This window comes from Onychomys torridus, chromosome 18 (genome assembly GCF_903995425.1).
Source record: "Onychomys torridus chromosome 18, mOncTor1.1, whole genome shotgun sequence".
NCBI lineage: Eukaryota > Metazoa > Chordata > Mammalia > Rodentia > Cricetidae > Onychomys > Onychomys torridus.
The window spans coordinates 59,721,466-59,743,161 of NC_050460.1; the positions used below are offsets into that span (position 1 = coordinate 59,721,466).

General features: G+C 51.0%; 1 protein-coding gene across 1 annotated transcript; it reads right to left on the minus strand.

Annotated features, from left to right (window-relative positions):
- Window positions 1–758: 758 nt before the first annotated feature.
- Window positions 759–20,700, minus strand: Agpat3 (1-acylglycerol-3-phosphate O-acyltransferase 3). Its single transcript, XM_036167588.1, has 8 exons — window positions 20,474–20,700; window positions 18,091–18,260; window positions 17,212–17,373; window positions 16,098–16,251; window positions 15,215–15,317; window positions 9,797–9,872; window positions 5,634–5,832; window positions 759–5,392 (listed from the first exon to the last, which is right to left on the minus strand). Exons 1-8 carry the CDS (start codon window positions 20,649–20,651, stop codon window positions 5,304–5,306), a joined length of 1,131 nt encoding a protein of 376 aa, XP_036023481.1. The 5' UTR covers window positions 20,652–20,700; the 3' UTR covers window positions 759–5,303.
- Between the last annotated feature and the right edge of the window lie 996 nt (window positions 20,701–21,696).

Genomic DNA, 21,696 nt, shown 5'->3' on the forward strand with positions numbered 1-21,696 from the left:
CCCACACTCCTTACCCCACTGTCTCAGCCTCCCGAGTGCTATGATGATCGATGAGATGATCGGTGTGGAACACTATGCCTGGAGTGTGTGTGGTGCTGGGGAGCTCAGGGCTTCACAAATGCCAAGCAACCCTTCACCAGCTGAGCTACAGCCCCAGCCAATTTCCCTTTGAATGGAGAGGGGCCTCTTCATTACCTCCACAGAATGAAAGTGGTTTTTGTTTTGTTTTGTTTTACTAAAGTAGTTCAGGACCTGCTGACTTTGAAAACCATTCATCTGCAGCAGCTTGTAATTTAAAAAAAAAATTATTTTATGTGTATGAATGTTTTGTCTGCATGTATGTAACATGTGTATTCTTGGTCCCCAAGGAGGCCAGGAGAAGGCACTGGATTCCCTGGGAGTTACAGATGGTTGTAAGCTTGCCATGTGGGTTCTGGGCATCGAGCCTGGGTCCTCTGGAAGAGCAGCAAGAGCTCTTAACTGCTGAGCATCTCTCCGGCCTCCTCAATAGCTTTTAAAACCCAATGTGGGGCCTTGGGTCCCTCAGCATTCACAAGCTAGTTGAATTCCCTCTCTCTGCTTCCCACAGTGGGGATCCTGGGGCCCGGGGACAGACAGTGCTGCCAGCTGAAGGGCCTCAGAGAAATGGCAGAGAACAAGGGGTTGGAGGAGGGTAGCCCCAAGGGACAGGAAACATCTGGACGTTGCTCCCTCTTAAAAAGCTATGCAGATCAGAAAGAAAGAAAAAGAGGCAGAGAGTCACTTTCTCATATATTGTGGACATTTTATCCCTCATTCACAACAGCGTTTGTAACTAACAAGTATGATACCTATGCATTTTGCCTAGAAAGTACCACCAAGTGGAAGTGCCACACTGCCTGGGTGGCCTTCCTCGTGCTGTGGACAGAGAGCTTTGCATGGCAGTCAACACAGCCGACCTGTAGATCCAAGGCCTGGAAAACGTAAGTCAGCTCCCAGGCATGGACGTCTTCCTAGAGCACAGACCTCCATCCTTACCACAGAAAGCTTAGGAATAGCAAACTTGTAAAAAGAAGTATACAAAAGGAAACATCCACGTAACACAGTCGCACCCTGTAGACAACGCATCCCTTTGAGACTGCCCACAGTCAGAGATGGCAATTTCTCAGGAATAGGAAAAGAAGCTCAGATGGCCGCCCACCCACACAGCACTCCATCCTTAGAGTCCATGGTTGGTTTGTGTGGCTTCCGGAAAGAGCCGGTCCTGTAGTTACAGGACTAGCTGACGGGAGGTGCAGGCCGGGAGGCAAGTCATGTTTGATTGTCACAATGTTACCACTCAGAGACAATGAATACAAGTAGAGCCATGCAGCTCTTCATTGAATCAAGTAACTCCAGTTTAATAGAATACAATTTAGTGCATTGCAGGATCTTATTCACAGTTCCACTTCTCTCCAACCACTTTTGCAACAGAAAGAAACCAAAAAGCTAAGGAGAAAAGAAAGCTCCAGGTGACCTGTCGGAACCAAGTTCACAGTTTCACAGGTCTGTGAAGAGACGATACAATGTCTCCAGTGGCTCTCCAGACTGCTCTCACTGACTTATTTCTGGAGCGGTTTGCAAGAATACCACCATTCCCCACCCCCTCCCCACCCCCACCCCTGGAATTAACTGATTTCAAATGCCTGTGATAAACTTTGATTCATGTGTCCACCCTGTGAGGCAAGCAGATCACCCAAAGCCTGAACTTGCAGTTGCAAATCCTGGCCCCTGGATGTAGTGATTTGGGGCCCGAGTGTCAGCACCCAACTGACAGCCCCGTGGCAAGACTCTGGGACAAGGCCTAAGGCAGGTCAGAGGTGCCCTCACCCAGGCCCAGGTGCCTTTGGTTTGGGGCTGGCCCATAGGCCAGAGATGTTTCTAGAAAGAAGGCAGCAGGCATCTCAGGAGAGCCATTCTAACCCTGAGCCTCATGACACTGCAGAGGGCTTAGAAGCCACACCAAACGGCTAGCGCTAAGCGTCGCATGCATCTAGCTAGTGGTGGGGTGTATGTGTGGGACAAACAATTGAGGTGCAAGTCATCGGGGCTGGAAAGGCTACTTTTGGCTTGTCCTATAAGGTCTCAGGCAGAGACAGGGCAACATGCAGGAAGGGCCACTTACTCTTCATCCTGAACCTGACACAAATTAGTAGTCATGGTGGGTGTGGATGGTCTCCTGACATCTCTTGAATTGCATATGAATGTTACTCACTGCTGGGTCTAACCCTGACTTTTCCTGATAGTACAAAGGCAGGGCTGGAGCAGAGGCAGAAAAGATTCTTAGGGCAAGGTGCACAACAAAAGGAGGGAGGGGAGTCAAGGCGTCTGTGCAAACACCTGCATTGTTTCTAGAAGAAAGTGTTGTTACATTGTTGCAGTATGTTACCCAGCAGCCTGCAAATTCAGAGCCCATCAGACTGTTTCCCGGGGACAGGACCTTACAGCATCTCAAACCTGACTCATGGATGCAGTTACCACACATCCACAAATAGCAAGTGGCTTCTTTCTCTGGGTTAAAGGTCTTGTCAACAGGAGAGTGTCCCTGATCTCTGAACTGCCCACACTGACCTCATTCAGCCTTCCTAGCTTGTTACCCTGCTTCTTACAGGATGGTCACCAATCACAATGCTAACACAAAGCCCTCAGAGAGAGCAGCATAGTTCCTAGACGCTCCAAGTGGGTACCATGAAATACCATTGGCTATCAGGATGGCAGCCCTGGCTATAGCTGGGCACAGCTTCAGAGAGCCCTACATGAGGAACATGGGTGTGACCAGGGACCAGGGGTGGGAGACCACCTGGACAGTGGGAGGGTTTCTCAGGGAGATGGCAGGAGCCTTCATTGTATCTGGCTCTTGAGCCTGAGTGGTAAGGAGACCACGGCCCAGTCTGAGCTGACCTTGTGGGGGCCCCTCTGCTGGAAAACCTGAAGCAGAGCCCATCTAGCAGGCCAGGCCCTTCCTCCCAAGGCCACCAACCACTCCAGTTCCAGAATGCCTCTGGCTCATGAGCCCACTGCTTCCAGCATGGGCTCCCTGAAGACCAGCAAGCTGCTTCAGCAGCTCCTCCAATCTGAATCTGGACATGACATCAGCCATGCCTATCAGTAGTAGGGTGTGAAGGAAAAAGAGAAAAGCATTATTTTGAGATTTATTAATTTAATAGAAAAATCAAAGGGGCTCTCCTCCCCCTTTCCTTCTGAAGCAGATGAAAAGCAAAGTCTGACGCCACCAAAAAACAAAAACAAAACAACCAAAAAAAACCAAAAACAAAAAAACAAAAAAAAACCCAAAAAACCCAAAACATAGAACCCACACCCACATCCCTAGTGTAGTTTTACTGCTCTCAGAAGCACTGTATTGGATAAGCAGGGGAGGCTTAGGAGGGCAAGGCCTGCAGCCTGGACTCCTTGGGTCATTCATTCATAGATTCAGCTGATCTCAAAAGCTCAGGGCTTCTGTGGAAGTCAGAGGCATTAGTGAAATGGTGAAGGCTCTGAGCTTGCTTTATCTGGGGCCAACGGCATGCATGACAGGGCCCATTATCCTGTTTCCTTTGGATTTGTGAGGTGATGGTGAGTGTGGGAAGGACAGAGACCTCAAGCAGACAGAAAGGCAGAAGGAAAACCCCATCAGGGAGGGGACTGGCCCTCAGGAGTGCCCAAGATGGCTCACAGTTGGCAGAGGCAGGACAGGCAAGCCTTCATCTGGAGGGGAGAGATTCAGTGTCTCAGTTTGCTTGACTTAACCCTTCACCCTTACAAGCAGTCATGATTGTTGCTGTCGCCCAAAAGGAGCAGTCCATGACCACTCTGTTGTGTATGGACTACAGGGGCCAGGAGCATCTTCTGTAAAGTGGGCATGCTGCCACACAAGGTCCCCAGCAGTGGGGGCTGTGCAGAGTCAGGCCCCAGTCTACTTTCAGGCTTCTCCAGGCCTCCTTCTTCCAGTGTGCCCTATAAATCTTCTCTGCCTTTACTTTGAACTCTGGTTGTAGTATGCCAGAAAGGATACCCGATTTTTTTCCTTGTTAGAAAACATGAAATGACTTTAAAAGAGCCTGTGGAAGGTTCCAGACAGAAGGTAAAAGTATATGATGGTGTTTCCCCGAGAACCTAGGTCTCCCAGAAACCAGGCAGGCCTTCCTATGCTAAGTGAGAAGGAAAATGTGCCTCCAGGGCCAGCCTAAGGGACCCTGGCAAGGCACCAAGTGCAGGCGGAGGACCCCTGTTCTCTACCAGGACAGCTTATGTCACTGAGGTGGTAGTGGGCAACAGTGGGTGTGGAGGGCAGCCATGACACTTGCCTGGGTAGAGGCAGAAGAGGATGAGGACAGGGAGAAGCTGCGAGCCAGCCACAGACGAATTTGTAAAAATAAATTCTAATGCTAACAAGCACTAAAGGTGTCTGACTGAGAACAAGGAGCCCTGATGGTGACACCACCTCCTGAAGAGTGTCCCAGGGGAGTCCCACAGCTCTGAGGTGTGGGGCCGGGGTGCTCTTCCCATCGGGCCCTGTGCAGGACAGTAGCCTGCTGGCTACAGAGGACGAGAGGAGCGCGGAGCTGTATGGAGGTGCTGTATGAACTCAAGGATTCCACATTCTGCAGAGTTCTCGGGCGTTCACTTTAAAGAGACGTAAGGTGCTTAGACACAGCCCCCAGGCAGGCAGAGCCAACGGTGCTGCAGAGGATGGAGGGGTGGTCTTCAGCCCCTGGGCGGGGAGGGGCAAAGGGGCCAGATCTACATTCAGTGTGTGCTTATCTCTAAGAAGTCTTCCTCCCCCCAGGCTAGAAGCAGAGGTGCCAAGCAGGGCAGGACAAATGAGCTCTGGAGGACAAGGATCCAGCTGACCTGCCCCCATGAGGACAGCGGCACCCGTGAAGAGCCGGTGTTCCAGGGTGCAGGGCACAAGGTGGGGGCCAGGTTAAGTTCCCAAAATAACCAATAAGAAACAAAAGCCTCATTCTAAGTTTAAGAAGGGAAAGCAGCCAAGGCCGCCTCTTGGAGGCGGAGTTCTGGGGGAGCCCCACGGCCCCACCGCCTTCCCCAAGTCCGCCTCTGTCCCCGCAGAGGGCCAATGGGACCCTGGGTGCTGGCTGACCATCTTCACCTGGCAGCTGAGTTCTTTGCTCTTGGCTCAAGTTTTGTTAATATTAGTCACCAGTTAATAAGAAAAATAGTCTCTAAGCGTCTCTTTCCCTCGCTCTTGTGGGTTCTGTTTTTTAATTGAGTTAATTGGATACCGCGTCAGGTTACGGGTGGTCAATCAATCACAGCATTAATTATTCCTTTTTCTTAAGCTCTTGGTTGCCGTAGCTGGAGCCTTTCTCTATCTCAGTTACCCCTATCAGTCTTCGGACTCCGAAGGAAGCTTTAAGGACAAGGGAGAGAAAAGAGAGGTTAGAGGCTAACCTCAGGAGGGCTCCCTAGCTGGTCTTGTCACCCCCCACCCCCAATCCTTTCCTCCCAGTGTATGGCCACTCAAGTACAGGAAGCCATATAATAGTGAAAGGACACAGCCCTCCACAGTCCCCCACACAGGAGCCAGAGGCTCTCAGTGGGTATGGTGGTGGCCCACTGATCCCAGCATGGAAGCTGGCACATCTCTTTACCTGCTCCCACAAACCCCAAGAACGTCAGGATGAGGAGTGGGGATCCACTGGCAAAGACACCCAAGACGAAGCTGAAGAGGGGAGAGAGGAGGATGGTGGCCCAGCACAGGAAGTTCAGGAGGGTCCACGGCCTTCGGGCAGGCTTGATCCGCTCCCCTGGGAATACGCCCTTCTGCTTGTACATCTCTTGCAGGGCATCCTGAGAGGGAAGGGGAGGACAGGATTGCTAAGTGGGACTCTGATGCAGGAGAAAACTCAGCAATAAAAGCCACTTGGCCAAGACGCAGGCCATGGAATAAAGCAGACAAGGCCCTGGTATAGGCGGGGAGAGGCAGGACCTGCTTCCTTGGAGGACCTTCAGTCACTCGTATAAAGGACATGTCATCTGGACCTGAGTCACCTAGGAAACGGCCAGCCAAAGCTGCCAGGGCTCACAACTGGCATATGGCTAGTTGGTGCAGACCCCAGCACATATCAAAGAGCAGGCAAGGGATAGCAGCACGGACCTGCTTGAGTCCTGGGCCTGACCACAATCCACACCTACCACAAGTCTTTACCTCTCCTACCGTGGCATCCAGGGACCAAACTCAGAACATCAGCTTGCAAGGTAAGCACTTTCACCCACTGAGCCATCCTGCTGGCCCCACACCACTCCTACATTGCTTTTCTCCTCCTCCTCTTCCCCCTCCCCCTCCTCTTTCTCTTCCTCTTCTTCCTTCATCTTCTTCTTCCTTCTTTGACACAGGATCTCTTGTAATCCCGGTTGGTGCGAAACTCTCCATGTAGTTGATGGTGGCCTTAAACTTCTGATCCTCCTAAAGGGCTAGGATGCTGGAATTACAGGCATGAACTACTGCCAGCTACATTTTCTTCTTGAGAGGTATACTATTGTGTGTGTGTGTGTGTGTGTGTGTGTGTGTGTGTGTTTATCTATCTACCACCTATCTAAAACTTTAACTGACATAATTGTACATGTTTATGGGTCACATTCTCTCTCTCATTCATACACACACACACTACACTCTGTGTAATGAGCAGAGACTGGCTGGTCACTACCTCACACCCACTATTAATTTGTGTTGAGAATGATTAGAGTCTTCTCCACTGAAAAATTTGAAATACATAGTTGCCATCAGCCACAGTCAGTGATCCTAATGCTGCTCAGCTCTAGGACGCCCCCTCCAACCTCTCTGTATTTACTCTTCTACCCTCCACTGTGGTGAGATCGGCTTCCATCCACAAGGGAGAGCATGCGCTTGTCCTCCTCTGTCTGGCTGGCTTCACTTCTGTGGTATCCATCCATGGAAGAGCCATCCATGCTGTTCCAAATGGCAACAGTTGACTATGTCATGCTGAACAGTGTTATGTGTTTATACACACCATAGTTTCTTTTTTCCCTCGTTCTTTTTCTTTCCTCTATTTCTTTCTTTCCTCCTTCCTTCCTTCCTTTCTGTTGTTGTTCTTCAAGACAGGGTTTCACTGTGTAGCCCTGGCTGTCCTGAAACTTGCTCTGTAGCCCAGGCTGGCCTCGAACTCACAGAGATCCACCTGCCTCTGCCTCCTGAGTGCTGGGATTAAAGGTGTGCACCACCACCACCTGGCTTCATTGTAGGACAGGGGTGAATTCTGTCATTTGGCCGCCGTGGACAGCACTGAAGAAATGCTGCTGGCTGCAGGTGCCTTTGGCATTGGAATTGAGCTTCTCCTAACAACTCCCCACAGGGACTTCAGTGTCTGGTGCTGGCTTAGCTCCTACAGTTTCTTTGGTTTTGCTTGGATTTCTCTTTCAGTGAGTTCATTTTGGGTATGTGGAAACAGCTTTTGGACACTGGTTTTGTATCCTGGAACTTTAGGGCATTTCCCAGTTCTAACATTTTGACAGTTTTGATGTTTTTTCTAAATGTAAGGCCATGCTGTCTGTAAACAGTGTAGTTGGACTATCCTCCTTTCCAATGTGGACTTCCTTCAATACCTTCTCTTCCTAATTGCTCCGCTAAGACTTCTAGTGCTACACTGAATAGGGAAGATCAGACGGACAGACAGACAGATGTTCTGGACCCCAGGAGAAACTCTTTCATCAGGATGATGGGTCTGTGGGTCTGTGAGTCTGTGGTCTATGGTCTGAGCTGTGTGAGCTAAGAACCTTCTACACCTACTTTGTAGGGCAGCTGTCATAAAGGCGTGGTAAAGGAGATGGCAGACTTTATCCAGGTTTCCAAACAGGTGGGCACAAAGCCAGCCCTACCATGATTATATGATTTTTTTTTTTTTTTTTTTTTTTTTTTTTTTTTTTTGGTTTTTCGAGACAGGGTTTCTCTGTAGCTTTGGAGCCTGTCCTGGACTAGCTCTGAAGCCCAGGCTGGCCTCAAACTTACAGAGATCCGCCTGCCTCTGCCTCCCAAGTGCTGGGATTACAGGCATGCGCCACCACCGCCCAGCGATTATATGATTTTGATTCCCTGTTTGTTGGTTGTATCTTGTTTTATTCCTGTTAATACTAATTCCATCACTTTGTTTAATCAGTCTTGACCAGAGTTTTCTATTTTATTAATATTCTTTTTTTTTTCTTTTAAGATCGAGCCTCAGGATGTCCAACCTTGGTTATCCTGGAACACTTGCCTTGAACCTCAAACCTCTGTCTCTTGAGTGCTGGGATCAAAGGTGTGCTCCACTACACCAGACACCTCCTTTTATTATTTATTTAACATGCATCGGTGTTTTGCCTGCATGTGTGTCTGTGTGAAAGTGTTGGAACCCCTGGAACTGGAGTTACAGACAGTTTTGAGCTGCATGTGGGTGCTGGGGATCGAACCCGGGTCCTCTGGAAGAGCAGCCAATGCTCTTAACCACTGAGCCACCTCTCCAGCCCCTTTATTAATATTGTTGAGGAAAGCAGATGGCATGCAGAAGGGACCTGATACACAGTAAGCGCTGTATACTGAGCACACGGCCACAGCACCGCTCCGCTAGCAGGCTGGTTTTTTTTCTCCACGTGCCCTGAGGGCTTTCCGCTGCATTGTTCACTCTTTTGCAGGTCTTCTTGGTTTCCATTTTCATCTTACCATGCTCATTTTAGTCTGTATCTGCTACTTCTCTGAGGACTTGGATTGTTCTGTCGGGCACTGGCAAGGGCTTGCTCCCTTGGCCATTTTATCTTGCGGTAGCCTGCAGCTGGCCTTCAGCTGGGTCCCAACTGTGCAAACCCTGAGAAGTCGGCCTCTGGTGTCACCCCCTCCAGCTTGGCATGGGTCTCCTTCGGCAGCCTGAGGGGCTGTCTGTGTACCACTTTCTGTTCTAGTATCTCTATCTTCTGGAACTGTGAGGATGGGTCAGGACATCACCAGGACAACACTCTTCAGAACAGAGGAGGAGGTAGATGGGACAACCTTCCCTAGGCTGACTTCCTAGAAGGTTGGGCCTCATGTGGGCCTTACTATCCTGTGCAAAGTCACATCTCACCATCTGATCCCATGGAGGCTTACAACTCAGGACTTTGTGGGGACCAGCAAACACTAGCAAGGTATGTAGCATCAGCACAGGCCCCTCACCCTCAGGTCTAGCTCTCTTTCCTCCTTGGTCTCTGGAGCTCCCTTACTTCCTTGGGAGCTGCTCATTGCACTGGAAAGAACTTTGTTTACTGCGTGCAGGCTTTTCTGGTCATCTGATTCCCAAGAATGTTGAAGTGGACACTTATTGTCCCCGGAAATAGGCATAGGGTAAGCATGCACTGTGGAGTAGGAACTGGACATGTGTGGTCTTAGAAGCACTCCTTGGCATCTGCTGTGGAGCCCCATGACATAAACATGCTGTTGTAAATCTGGGGGATACCTGTGACATAAGCATATTGTTGTAAAAACTGGGCAATGTCTGCTACATGCATAAAATTTCTCTTATATAAAAACGGAACAAATATGGTCAAATGCCCTCCATACAGTTTCACATGTGGGCACTGTGCAAGGCTTCTGCACAGCTGTACATACCAAGTGTCATGCCAGACTTCATACTTCACTGGAGGGTTAATTTCTCAAATCTTAAGAAAAAGAATCTAATGCAGGTGAGGACCACTTGTGTTTGGTGTCCAGAAGGGAATCATGAGGGACTGCCTACCCTCCTTAGCACCTGCCTGCTTTGGAGGTGGGACCCAGGCAAGCAGGAGCCTTTACCTTCTCCTGGTACAGCTTGTGAAGCCACTGGGCTGCGTCGTTCTCATCCACTGGGATGTCTTCCAGGGGAAACCTCCTGTTGCATTAGGAAGACCAAGAATAAAGTGAGCCAGTGGAAAGCATCTGCTCAAAGCTGGGAGGGAGCAACTGAGATAAGCAGACAGCACACTAAGTTCCTGACAGTCACCTGACACACTGGAACCTTCTAAAGGGCATAGCCAGGGCTCCCCACATGAGGGCTAAAAGATGCCTCTATATCTGAGCCACCTGCCTGGCAGAGAGTGCCTTGACTCCCCCATAAGGTGATCACAGTGACGTTGGTCTTTCCCAACACAGTCACTGTTGGAAATAATCAAGACAAGTAGCTGTGGTGTTTGACCTTGACTGTCACCTTCCCTGGACTGAGAGACGAGCAAAACACACCTCTGGGCATGTCTGGGAAGGTGTTTCCAGAGCGGGCTCTGACCTGATCATCTGTTGAATCCATTGATGGATTTAATTTTGAATAAACTATTGGGAGGTCCCGCAACTATGGGAGGTGGGGCCTGACTGGGGTGTGCCGCTCCAGGGTGTATATCGGCCCGCTCCTCTCATTCTCTTGGCTTCCTGGCCACCATGATGTCAGCTGCTTGGTTCTGCCCAAATGCTCCCCACCTGTGATATGAGTCTCACCCTCCACCCCACAACAATGGAGTCAGATGGGCTGAATTCTGACACTAGGGGCTAAAACAAACCCTTCAGGTTGTTTATGCAGAAGTGACCAACACAAGGTGAGCTGAAGTGCACAGAAAGGAGGGAGGGAGGGAGAGGGACAGACAGAGAGGCAGGGACAGACACTGCACCTGTGTTGAAGACTCTACAAGTCTCAAGACTATGGAGAAGTCAAATGTTGTAGAGTACAGCCACATTATCTTCAATTCTTTTTTTTTTTTCTTTTTAGCTGAGGATCGAACCCAGGGCCTTGCGCTTGCTAGGCAAGCGCTCTACCAGTGAGCTAAATCCCCAACCCTTATCTTCAATTCTTTTCAGTCTCTTAGAAAGCCATCTGCTGCCTGCCCTAACATCCTGGTGACTATTGAAAGCTTTCAATGTATTCTGAGCAGATCACCAGTACCCACCACCCCAAGGGCTATGATGCCATGAGCTAGTCTCCGAGACCTGAATAAGCCCGCTTGCTCTATGTGGCTCCTACCAATGCAGTAGATAAACACTTCCTAACCTCTTTTTTCTGTAACTAGTAAAAATCTCACATAGCTACTTCCACAGTGGAAAATGACATTTGGGGAAACTTCAACATGTGGTTTGGGGCCATGGTCACTCATACCTGACTCTAGAGTGAACAACCTCTTGTTCCCTTTGAGGTAAGGGTGGTTTCTGTGCCAACAGTTTTTTGTTAGACACAGAGAATCACAACACTATATATCCCAGGTAGGAAAAGTATTCAACATTGAGAATTTTGATCCTAGCTTACAGTAAATGTTTCCATGAGGACCCTGAGCTGTCTGAAGTCCTACCCGGGGAATCTGTTGGTAAACAAACAGGTAGCGCCTAGCAACTACAGGTGGAGCCTTTTCCAGTCACGTGACTCAGCCCCTGCTGTGAAAATAAACAGGCGTGTGAGCTGCACACAGGCATGCTATGAAGACCTTTCCATCACTTTAGTAGAGACCCTAAAGAAACAGGAATGCCGAGTCCACGCCCCTGTGGCTCACAGGCATGTCTGGTAGATAGAATGCTGCCACATGTGGAAAGCACATGTCCTCCTCCTAGAGGCACCAGATGGCATGGAGCATCACTGCTCCCAAGAGGAGCATCTCAACTGCTGTGCTTGACTTGAAATCACATGCCGAGAGAGTGATGTAGAGCTACTTGTAGGGACAGCCAGCTAGGATCCTGTCACCTGCGAATACGTGTTTGTATTGTAAGCGTCTTTAAAAAGTTAGATCCAAGCTGGGCTGTGGTGATGCCGCCTTTAATCCCAGCACTCAGGAGCAGAGGCAGGTGGATCTCTGAGTTCCAGGCCAGCCAGGACTACTCAGAGAAACTCTATCTTGAAAAACAAAAAGCAAGACCCAGATCTTGGCCCACACCTTTCTTTAATCCTAGCTCCTGGGAGGCAGAGACAGGTTCACGGTCAGCCTGGTCTACATGTCAAGTTCTAGGCCAGCCAAGGCTACATAGTGAGACCCCATCTCAAAACAATAAGTACTATTGGAAGGAAGGAAGGAAAGAAAGAGAAAGAAAAAGAAAGAAAGCTATACAAAGTGGTACATCCCTGCCTGTAACGCCAGAACTTGGGATACGGAGCAAGAAAATCAGGTGCACCAGGCCAGCCTCAGCAACATAGCGGCTTTGATGCTGGCCTGGGCACCAGACGGGAAGGTCCTACTTTCCACAGGGAACTGCAGTACTTTGCCATGCCCAGGAGGTGGCACAGTCGTGTTCACACATCTCAAGTCCCCCAGGTGACATACTGTGTTTTCGGGGTGCCAAGTGTTTCACATGCTAGTGCTTCCTTTGTTTCACTACTCTTGTGCTTTGAAGCCATTTGAAGTCACATGGGGACACTTAAAACACAAACACTGTGAGTCTGTGTGATCACCAAGAAGACTGCTGAATGAACGGAGGAGGGATAGATACAAGGGGGGTACACAAGACAGGGGCTTTGTATCCAGGGGTGGAGCGAGGCTGCAGTTTCATCTGTTTAACGTTTTCAGACTTCATTTGCCTGGATGTAAATGGAACTATAAGTGAGGGGAAGCTGCTGTGATGAGCTTGGCTCTGGCTTGGCTGGCCGGCCCTCACGGTGGCCCCTAGTTCCTTCTTCCAGAGAGAAAAGCCATGTGAAATGTCCACAGCCTGAGACAGATCTGTGCATTTAAACTGAGGCCCCGAGGGGCTGGGGGCTGTGTGGGCTATGCCTAGGGAGCTTTCCACTTCAGCACACACACTCAGTACTGGGTGGAGCACAGGACCACACACCACGTGGCTCCAAAGTACCATTGCATACTCGTAGCCACATCAGGGTGAGAGGCAACAGCGTCTGAGTGGGCAAAGTATTTAAGGCTGTGTCTTCCAAGGGCTCCATCCATGTGCTGTGTGGGGAGGATTTGTCACAGTCAGGGGGTGTAGCTGGGGGGCACCTCCTACAGCAAGAGGACTACAAAGCTCAGACCTATTTCATAGCTCTTCCTGGTGTGTGTGTGTGTGTGTGTGTGTGTGTGTGTGAGAGAGAGAGAGAGAGAGAGAGAGAGAGAGAGAGAGAGAGAGAGAGAGAGAGAGATGCCACACATACACACACACTACCATATACATTATGAAAGAAGTAAGAATAAAGTAAAAGATGACAAGATACATGTAGTGGGGTTCCTGACAGCTAAGGCTTGAGTTCTAGTCACCCTGAACTTCCCAAGAGTAACTCCACCATCTGAAGGCGCACACCAGCACACCAGCATGCCAGCATGGAGAACAGAGGTCCCTTGACGTTATGCACATGCAGGCTTGCCCTGTCACAGCTCCTAGAGTGCTGTCACCTTCGAGGGAAGCCCTTAGCTGTGATTGCAGGGCCATGCTGGGTGGTGGGAAGGGCACATCTGTGCAAAGTCCCTGGTCAGGAGCACAGAGCAGCCGAGGCCTGGAATACAGCTGGACATATCTACAGAAATATCACAGAGGGAAGGGCAGATGGAGGAGGCCTCCCTCATCATAACTTGGTGTCCAGGTGGGGCTCTTCAGCTTGATGGGTGACTGAGCAGCAAGAGGGGCTGGATGAGTGGGACCTGGACATCCTGCCACAGGCTGGCTCTGACCTGGGGCAGGTCAGCCAGGGAGAGATGCGTGACTGGCCTCTGAGGGGCTTACTTCTGGACATGGACAGATTCTCAGTCACTGTCATCTACCCTAGTGCTATGGTTTTGTTCCCTACTGTCTCTCAAAGATCATGTATTAGCAGCTTGGTCTCCAAGGAAGCCCTACTTTAAAAAAAAAAAAAAAGTGAGGCCCAGTGGGAGGTCCTGGGTCATGGCTATCCCTGGAGGGGTCAGCATAGTGGGAGGTTCTAGGTCATGGCTATCCATCCCTGGGGGGGTCAGCATAGTGGGAGGTCCTAGGTCATGGCTATCCCTGGAGGAGTCAGCATAGTGGGAGGTCCTGAGTCATGGCCATCCATCCCTGGAGGGGTCAGCATAGTGGGAAGTCCTTGCTCACAGACCTCTGTCTCTGGAGGGTCAGCACTCAGCTCTTCCTCTTTTACCAGTTGACTGATGAGGTGATTGCTATGCTCAGCCACAGGTTGTATTCCTGCATGATGTGCTGACCCCATACTGGACCAAAGCAACAGAGACTCAGTCATGGACTGAAACTGTCAAAACCCTGAGCCTAAACAAAGTTTCCTCTCTGTAAGTTAATTGTCTCAGGTGCTTGTTACAGTGACAGGAAGCTAACTGTGTGGCTGTGGAAGCCACCTAAGGCTCAGGGTTAATCACACAGTCCCTTGGGGTCAACAGTGGGCTGGCTCTTGCTAGAAGATGAGCAACATACAGGAGAGGAACTTAGGCTCCCTTGCTGACTCCAACCCAGGGCAAGTTCCCAGGACAGGATAGGGGTCCTGAACCTTGCTACCCATCTGCTACACAGACCAGGAGGAAAAAGCCAACAAGCTTACTGTTTATGTTCACAGCCTTCCTTCTGGAAGCTCCCACACAGTGTAACTGGTAAAGCAGCGTGAGCTCAAGTCTTAGTGAACCAAGCGCAGGTGCCAAATGGAAGCCATTTTCTGGGTGCAGTGTTTCCTCAGGAGACACAGCGATGAGCATCACCTTGGCCATGGCCCTGGCCAACACTGATACATGGCTCCACCCACCCTGTCTAACCTTGGCTTTGTGTTCAAGAAGGCAGGCTGCCTCCGGATGAGGTCTCGGTGTGCCTCAGACCGTTCTGATGGGTGCTGACAGTGGCTGTGTTGCAGCAGATAGCTAAGAGGCCCCACAGGCGCCAACCATCACCTGGGCTCTGAAGAGCAGGCAGAGCCTTCCTCAATCAGAACTTGCCGGGGACACCCACGCCACTATCTGGAAGTTACCAAGCCAGATCAGAGCCACCTGGTGACACTGTCACTCTACCAGGGGCTGTGCAGGAGGTCCCACATCACTAGTTCAGAGTGAGAGAGCAGGGGTTAGCATTTAGTTCAGCAGACCGTGTGACTACTGCCTGGGGGAGAGCAACTGACACTGGCAGGATTGGGGAGAGAGCTCTCCTCAGACAGATGTGCACAGCTGTCCACGGAGGCAGACAAGATCCGACCCTCACACTGGCCAGGACACACAGCTAGGGACACTCCTGTGTCGCCCATTCCCCATGTCCTCAGGAATCCCACGGAGGTTCACATCAAGTCCTGGCAGCCCTGTGATGAGCGCTCACCTCACACACATGTCTGCCTCATATTTCTTTCCATAGAGGATTCCCAGCAGGGACGGGGTCTTACTCCCTCTGAAGTTCAGGGTCACATCGTAGATAGCTGCAACTGTAGGGAGGGGATAGGGCCAGTGAGCGACAGACAATGGGAGACGCCCAGCAGTGACATCACCACCAAGCAGAAAAGCCACTTTCCACTTGGATCTGCCCCTCCACATGAGGAGCGTGGGGTGATGATCTTCAACTCCCATCTGGCTATGGAGCACTCAGACCCTCTCTGCTGGTGATTCCTGTGTGCCCAGGGCTCTTGGGCCCCTTCCAGGTGAACCAGGTATCTCTGCTCTGACATTCTCCTTTATAATGTTTTGCATTTTGTTATTTTGACAGTTTCCCACTAAGCAACATTTTATCATCCTCAAAGAGATGCGAGGATCTGATAACATGTCAATCCGACTTCTTCCATCCTTCCCTGTGCTTTGGGCATATTTTATATTATATAATTTAATTTTACATATCAGCCATGGATTCCCCTGTCCTCCCTCATCCCACCCCCTAGCCTTCCCCATATATTTTAAAGCTTTTCTTTTCTTTTTAAAACAAAGGCTCATGTAGTCCAGGCTGGTCTCAAACTATGTTACTGAGGATGACCTTGAATTATACAGGAGAAAATGATCTTCTGATCCTGATTTCATCTCCTGAGTACAATGACTATAGGCATGTGCCACAGTGCCTGGTTTATGGAGTACTGGAACATAGAACCTCATGTATTCTAGGTAAGCCCTCTACCAGCTGAGCAACACCCCCAGCCCCATTTAACTTCTTGCTGTGTATGGTAGCCTAGAAGATAGTGGTGGACTCCCAGCTTCTCACCGGGGTCCCAGTCACCTACCTGTCCCACGGAGGCACTGGACTGCAGTGGTAAAGCCCTTGGTCCGGGGCAGCAGGTGGTACTTGAGTGGGGGCAGCCCCTTGGCTGTGGCCACCTCCATGCTGACGCGGTGCTTTTTCTCCGTGAAGCGCGTCCCTTCGCAGTACAGGAGAAACTAGGCACAGAAAGAACGCAGGGTAGGGAGAGGCAAGAGGGTTATTCCAGGACAACAGGGATGGAACCAGCCCTGCCATTCAAGGCCAGCACCAGTCTGGGTCTCACAAGGCACAGCAGCATAGCATGTGCTGCTGGATGTATAGAGACAGAAGCACAGAAGCATCCAGCGATGAGCATGTGTGTCATTGAAATGGTATTTTATTTGGGGGCTGCAATTTGCACTCCAGTCACACAAATGAATGCATACAGAACGGTTTTCCTGAAAGAACTCTCCAGAAGAGAAACCTGAAGGTGTCTCTGGGCAGCAGACTTTGATCAGAAAACAGAGCATCTATTGTCCCCGAGCACAGAGTGAGAAATGTGAACTAAGAGGCCAGGTTTCCAACAGTACACAAGAAAGAAGACGAGATGTGCTGGGCTATGCAGGGATGGCTCTCCTACCTCCCTGCACCCTAGGAGGGTGTGCACCAAAGCCAGGCTTGCAGCAGAGGGGACAGGGGGAAGCTATGTCCAAGGGAAGAGGCCAAGTCTAAAAGATTGGGTGGGATGGTCGCATGGGCATGTTTATGCACAGGTGTGTTTGTGTGTGTGTGTGTAAGCGAGAGGTCAACCTTGGGTATAGTTCCTCAGCACTGCCTACCTTGTTTTTTGAGACAGGGTCTCTCAATGGCCTGGAGTGTGCCAAGTATGTTAGGCTGGCTGGCCAGTGAGCCTCAGAGATCCACTTGTCTCCACCGCCCCAGTGCTGGGATTATTTGTATGCTCACCACATCCTGGCTTTTCTATTTGGGTTCTGGTGCTCAAACTCGGTTTCTTATACTTGTGTGGCAAGCACTTTACCAAGTGAGCCATTTCCCCAGCCAGAGATTCTACGGTTTACAAGTTGGGCCGTGGCACACAGGAGGACTGAGTTGCATCCACAAGCCACTGCCATGTCATGGGCGTGCAGCGCACTCACCCACATGTACTCTGGGTAGTCAGCCAAGCGCTTCAGCCCCTCTTTGACAATGTCCCGGTCTTCTTCCCACTTCCTTTTGCAGAAGACGATCTCCAGGAAGTACCACGTCCAGCCAATGAGAGGCACGCACAGCAGCTCCCTCTTAGCCAGCACCTTGGAGCTCTGCGGGGAGCAGGGAGGCCAGTGGCACCTGTCAGAGGTGGGAAGGACCTGGCCAGAAGCCCCCACAGCCAACCCAGGGATTTGGGCCTTGCTTTTCCTGGTTCAAAGCATTTTCTATAAATGGGACCCTGGCTTAGAGTGTATGATCCTTGGATCATCACCCTTGAAGCACACATGGCGGGGGGGTGGGGGGCATCTCAGAAACTATTCAAGAGCCAAATCTTGGAGGGAGGGCAGGTATACCAGGACATGGTGAACAGCACCTCAGTTCCAGGTCCCTTCCTGACCTCTATTTTCCTGCCATGGTTTAGGGGCTTTGGCACACTGAAATCCTTGGCTCTCTTAGTGTAGTTTAAATTCTTTGAAGGCCACTCAGCTAACTATAATTAATTATTCAGTTGGTCTTGAGTGGGACCCTCTGGAAGGTGAAAGTAAGTGCCAAGAAATGCAGTCACAGCTAGTCCCAAGAATGGGCAGGAAACTGCAGAGGGTACCATACAGAGAAGACACCCCCTCATCTGCCAGACTGCTCACTGTTAAGGGGGCAAGCCAAGAAACCTCCAAGGGACAAGCCTCTAGAGCTGGGAACTTGAGATCCTAGATGTCTCCTCCTGGGTTCCCACTTCACCATTACTCACCCAGACCCTCCCTGAACTCCCTGTGAGTCACCCCCAGACCCAATCGCTCACCCAGCCCTTCCCTGGCCCCATTGCTCACCCCCAGCACGCCAAACCGCTCACACATGGTCCACCCACAAAGGAAGTCGATCTCGAAGTTGTGGTTAAGGATGATAACTGCGTGCTCCTTCCCAAAGTGGTCCACGGTGGCCTGGTCGGTGAAGAGAGTGCACTCCGTGCAGGACCACCACTCCAGGAGCATGACCAGCTCTGCGGGAGGGCGGGGTCAGCACTGCAAGATGCCTGCCCAGTGCCCCCCACCCCCAGGTCTCTACAGGTTCTGGGAGTACAGTCTTCTTCTTCTTCTTCTTTTTTTTCCTGAGACAAGGTTTTGGTGCCTGTCCTGGATCTCGCTCTGTAGCCCAGGCTGGCCTCGAACTCACAGAGTGCTGGGATTATGGGTGGCGGCAAGGGGCCTGAGGACCTGAGTGGATCCCATGCCTGAGTGCACAGCCACCAGCCACTGTGACGGCTGCTATGCACCATCACATGTCACATGACAGCTAGCTTGCTTGTGTGAAAGGATGGGAGCTGTGCCCTCAGTGACAGGGAGGGAGAAGACCTGCAGGGCTGTGGAATGAACAGCTGGAGAGTGACGATGAGGTGGACCTGGGGACTCTTTGGCCTACAACTTCCTCTGGTGTCGGCTGTGGTCCACATTCAGTCTTGCCCACCCCAGGCCTGTGGAAGAGCTCCCGTGAGATCTACTGCTGCCCAGGGGGCTGGAGGCCCCAAAGGTACTAAGGGGCACTATGGCCAGGAGCTTGGAGCGTACTGACCACAGCGTCTCCACAAGAATGAGGAAGGCCACCAGAACTCAGAACTCAGCCTCCCACTACCTGCAGCTCATAGGCCAGTGACAGATTCAGGGTAGACCAGGACCATGGCATTGCCTGTCTCCTCTGGAAGGTTTAAGGGAAACACATGTTCACCTTCATAAGAAGGTCAGAGCCAGAATGCTCCACGGTAAGGGCTTTGCATGTATTTGTTCAGCACAAAATTTGACAGGATGTACAAGAGGGCAGGTATCCCACATGCACCCCATGGTCTCTAGGGGGAGTCACACCCATCATGGCCAGGCGCCTGAGGAGGGTGGACCAGGATGTAATTGTTACATGTAGGGTAATCACAGGAAGCTCCATACTTCTGGCTCTGGCCACTGCTTTATGACAGAACCCTAGAGTCCCCTGCAAAGAACTGCCCCCTGGGAATGGAGCTAGGGAACACTGCCTGCCTCAAACACAGAGTCCACAAGCAGGGTGAGGCCTTGGGGACACAGGAGCTCTCACATAGCCCCAGAGGGGTGCCAAATGGTGTAGCTGCTTTAGAATATGGCAGAGGTGGGGGTGCTTAATGTTTTCCAAACACATCAGCAGCACGTGGCCAGAAGAGCATCCCATGCATGTGCCTGAGAGCCACACATGTCCACACAAAAGTACACACAGGGAGGCTCTGCTGCTAGAGAGTGGTGACGGCCACCGTCCTCCAGTGCAGCACAGGTTCCCACCCAGGCACAACACAGAATGAAGTCCTGAGGCATGAGCACCTGAGTCCCCAAGGCCATGCTCTTCCATCACCATGTATCCGCCAGTAGCCTATTGTACACTTTTGTGTGTACCTGTTCTTTTTTATTTTTTAACTTAGAAGTGCATTTGGAAGAGAATTCTCTGGTACAGAAAGGCCACTCACTTTCTTGGTGTCTGAGTGGGCAGCCTGTGGAGGAGAATGACCAGGACAAGCCTCTACAAGACTACCTGGTTAGCTTTGGGCCCATATAAACAAGACAAGATGAGGATGCCTGTGGGGAATGGACATCTATAGAGCTCTCAAAGTCATAGTCTTACTCTGTGGAGCAACTGAGTCAATTGGCATCATGCAAACTGCAGGTAGCCACATCCAGGCTAGTACCACTCCCGTGGTGCACAGGGTGGGAGGAAGTGGCTGTCTGCCCAGGTTTCTCATACAAATGTACTCTCATGCATCACACACACATTCGTGACTGAGGGGCGCCCTTGTTTTCACTGTGCACTGTGATATGAGTAGACAGAGGGCCATGCAACAGACACTGTGTGCTGGAGGCCGGGCCTCAGTCACCGGACCTATTTTCTCCTTGCTTTTGCTGGTTTGAAAGCGCCCACAGTGCTGTGTTGCACCCTATAAAGTCTCCTTCCCAATGAGCCACACAGCCTGCCATGGAAATATCATGGGGTTGAGGCTGGTAAAGTTACTCTGGACATCTGTTCACAGGGCTCCTGGAAGGGTGTGACCTCAGAGAGGCTTGAGCTTCACCTAGGTCTATTCTGGGATGGAGTGTCAGGTGTGGCCCTGTCCTTACTGCCCCTTGAGAACCCCGACAGGAGAAGCTTCCCTTTCCCCCTGGAGAGGAACCCTTGCACAAAGCCCAAATGGGCGGAGACACTTACGGCTCCAGAGGGAATAGGCCAGGCGGCAGTTGATGCGGCGGTATAGCTGCTTGCTGATGGGCCAGAGGGCCAGTGTGCACAGCTGGGTGAAGTTGATAACCAACCCGCTCACCACAAAGACGAAGCCAATGAGCAGGTGCACCACGAACTGGGTCTTCAAGTAGGCAAGCAGGCCCATGGTCGCTGCTCAGGGGCGGGCGCACGGTCCTTCACTGAGAACAGCCGTCCTGCAAGCACAGGATGTGCAGGTCAGTGTATGCAGGGACTAAGCATAGACGGTAGCCTGGACAGCACTGTCCTCATTCAGGGCCCTGGATAGGAGACGCCCTGTGCCTGGCTCAGAAAGAGGCTCCTTTTGGAAAGCCAAGGAACAAGCATCATGCCTATGTGCATCTCACACAAACACCACACGCTACCACCACACACACACACACACACACACACACACATATATGTACACGATGGCTCTCTGAGGCTGGACTATTAGCAAGACGGCCAGCTACCATGCCCTAAGGACATATACCTAGCAGGTGTCATGCTGCTGATAGGAACTAAACCTCGTGCTGTGTCGGGAGCCTCAGCTCCAGCCAGATCTCCAGGTGACCAAAGCCTGTAGCAGCTTAACTGTGCCTGCCAGAGCATCCCAAACCACTTGGCTAAGTCACTGGTTCTGTAATTTGTTAATCCAGAGGTAGAAGAGGAGCGTACTATCTAAAAGGACAAAACAGAATGGGGACAAGAGGAACATTCGACACAGCTGTACTCCAGGGCCCATAACAAATGTCTCATCACAGCTTGTCAAGTCATGAGACCCCAGAGAGTCGATACTGTTAAGACTGTGTACAACAGGTGAATGACCTCAAGCAAAGGAAGGCTGAGTGGCCTGGTCAGGGTCACACAGTGGCCAGCATGAAGAGATTTCATTGTTGACTTTGAGGCTTAAGTCTGCACCCATGGTCCCAAGGCCAGTTCCTTCATGGGCAGGACCCTCAGCCATGTGGCCTGATACCTCAGGAACCTCACAGCTCCATCCCACACAATACAGGATGGATATGCATAAGCCTCCAGATATGAGAGGGTAGAGTCTCCCCGGCCATCACCTGGCACTAGCCTAGCTGTGACAGCTCTGACTCAGCAGCCCCAGGAAAAGGGACAACATCCACCATCCCATGCTCATGTCATGGACTCTATGTAGCTTTCAAAGAGATGCTCAGGCCCCATGC

Excerpts from the sequence above, each read along its gene's own strand:
- Agpat3 (XM_036167588.1), bottom strand. The coding sequence starts at position 20,651 with ATGGGCCTGCTTGCCTACTTGAAGACCCAGTTCGTGGTGCACCTGCTC. Across the intron at positions 15,318-16,097 it reads CCAGTGCCTCCGTGGGACAG|TTGCAGCTATCTACGATGTG; the intron begins GTAGGTGACTGG and ends CCCTCCCTACAG. Across the intron at positions 5,833-9,796 it reads ACAAGCTGTACCAGGAGAAG|GATGCCCTGCAAGAGATGTA; the intron begins GTAAAGGCTCCT and ends CTTCCCTCTCAG.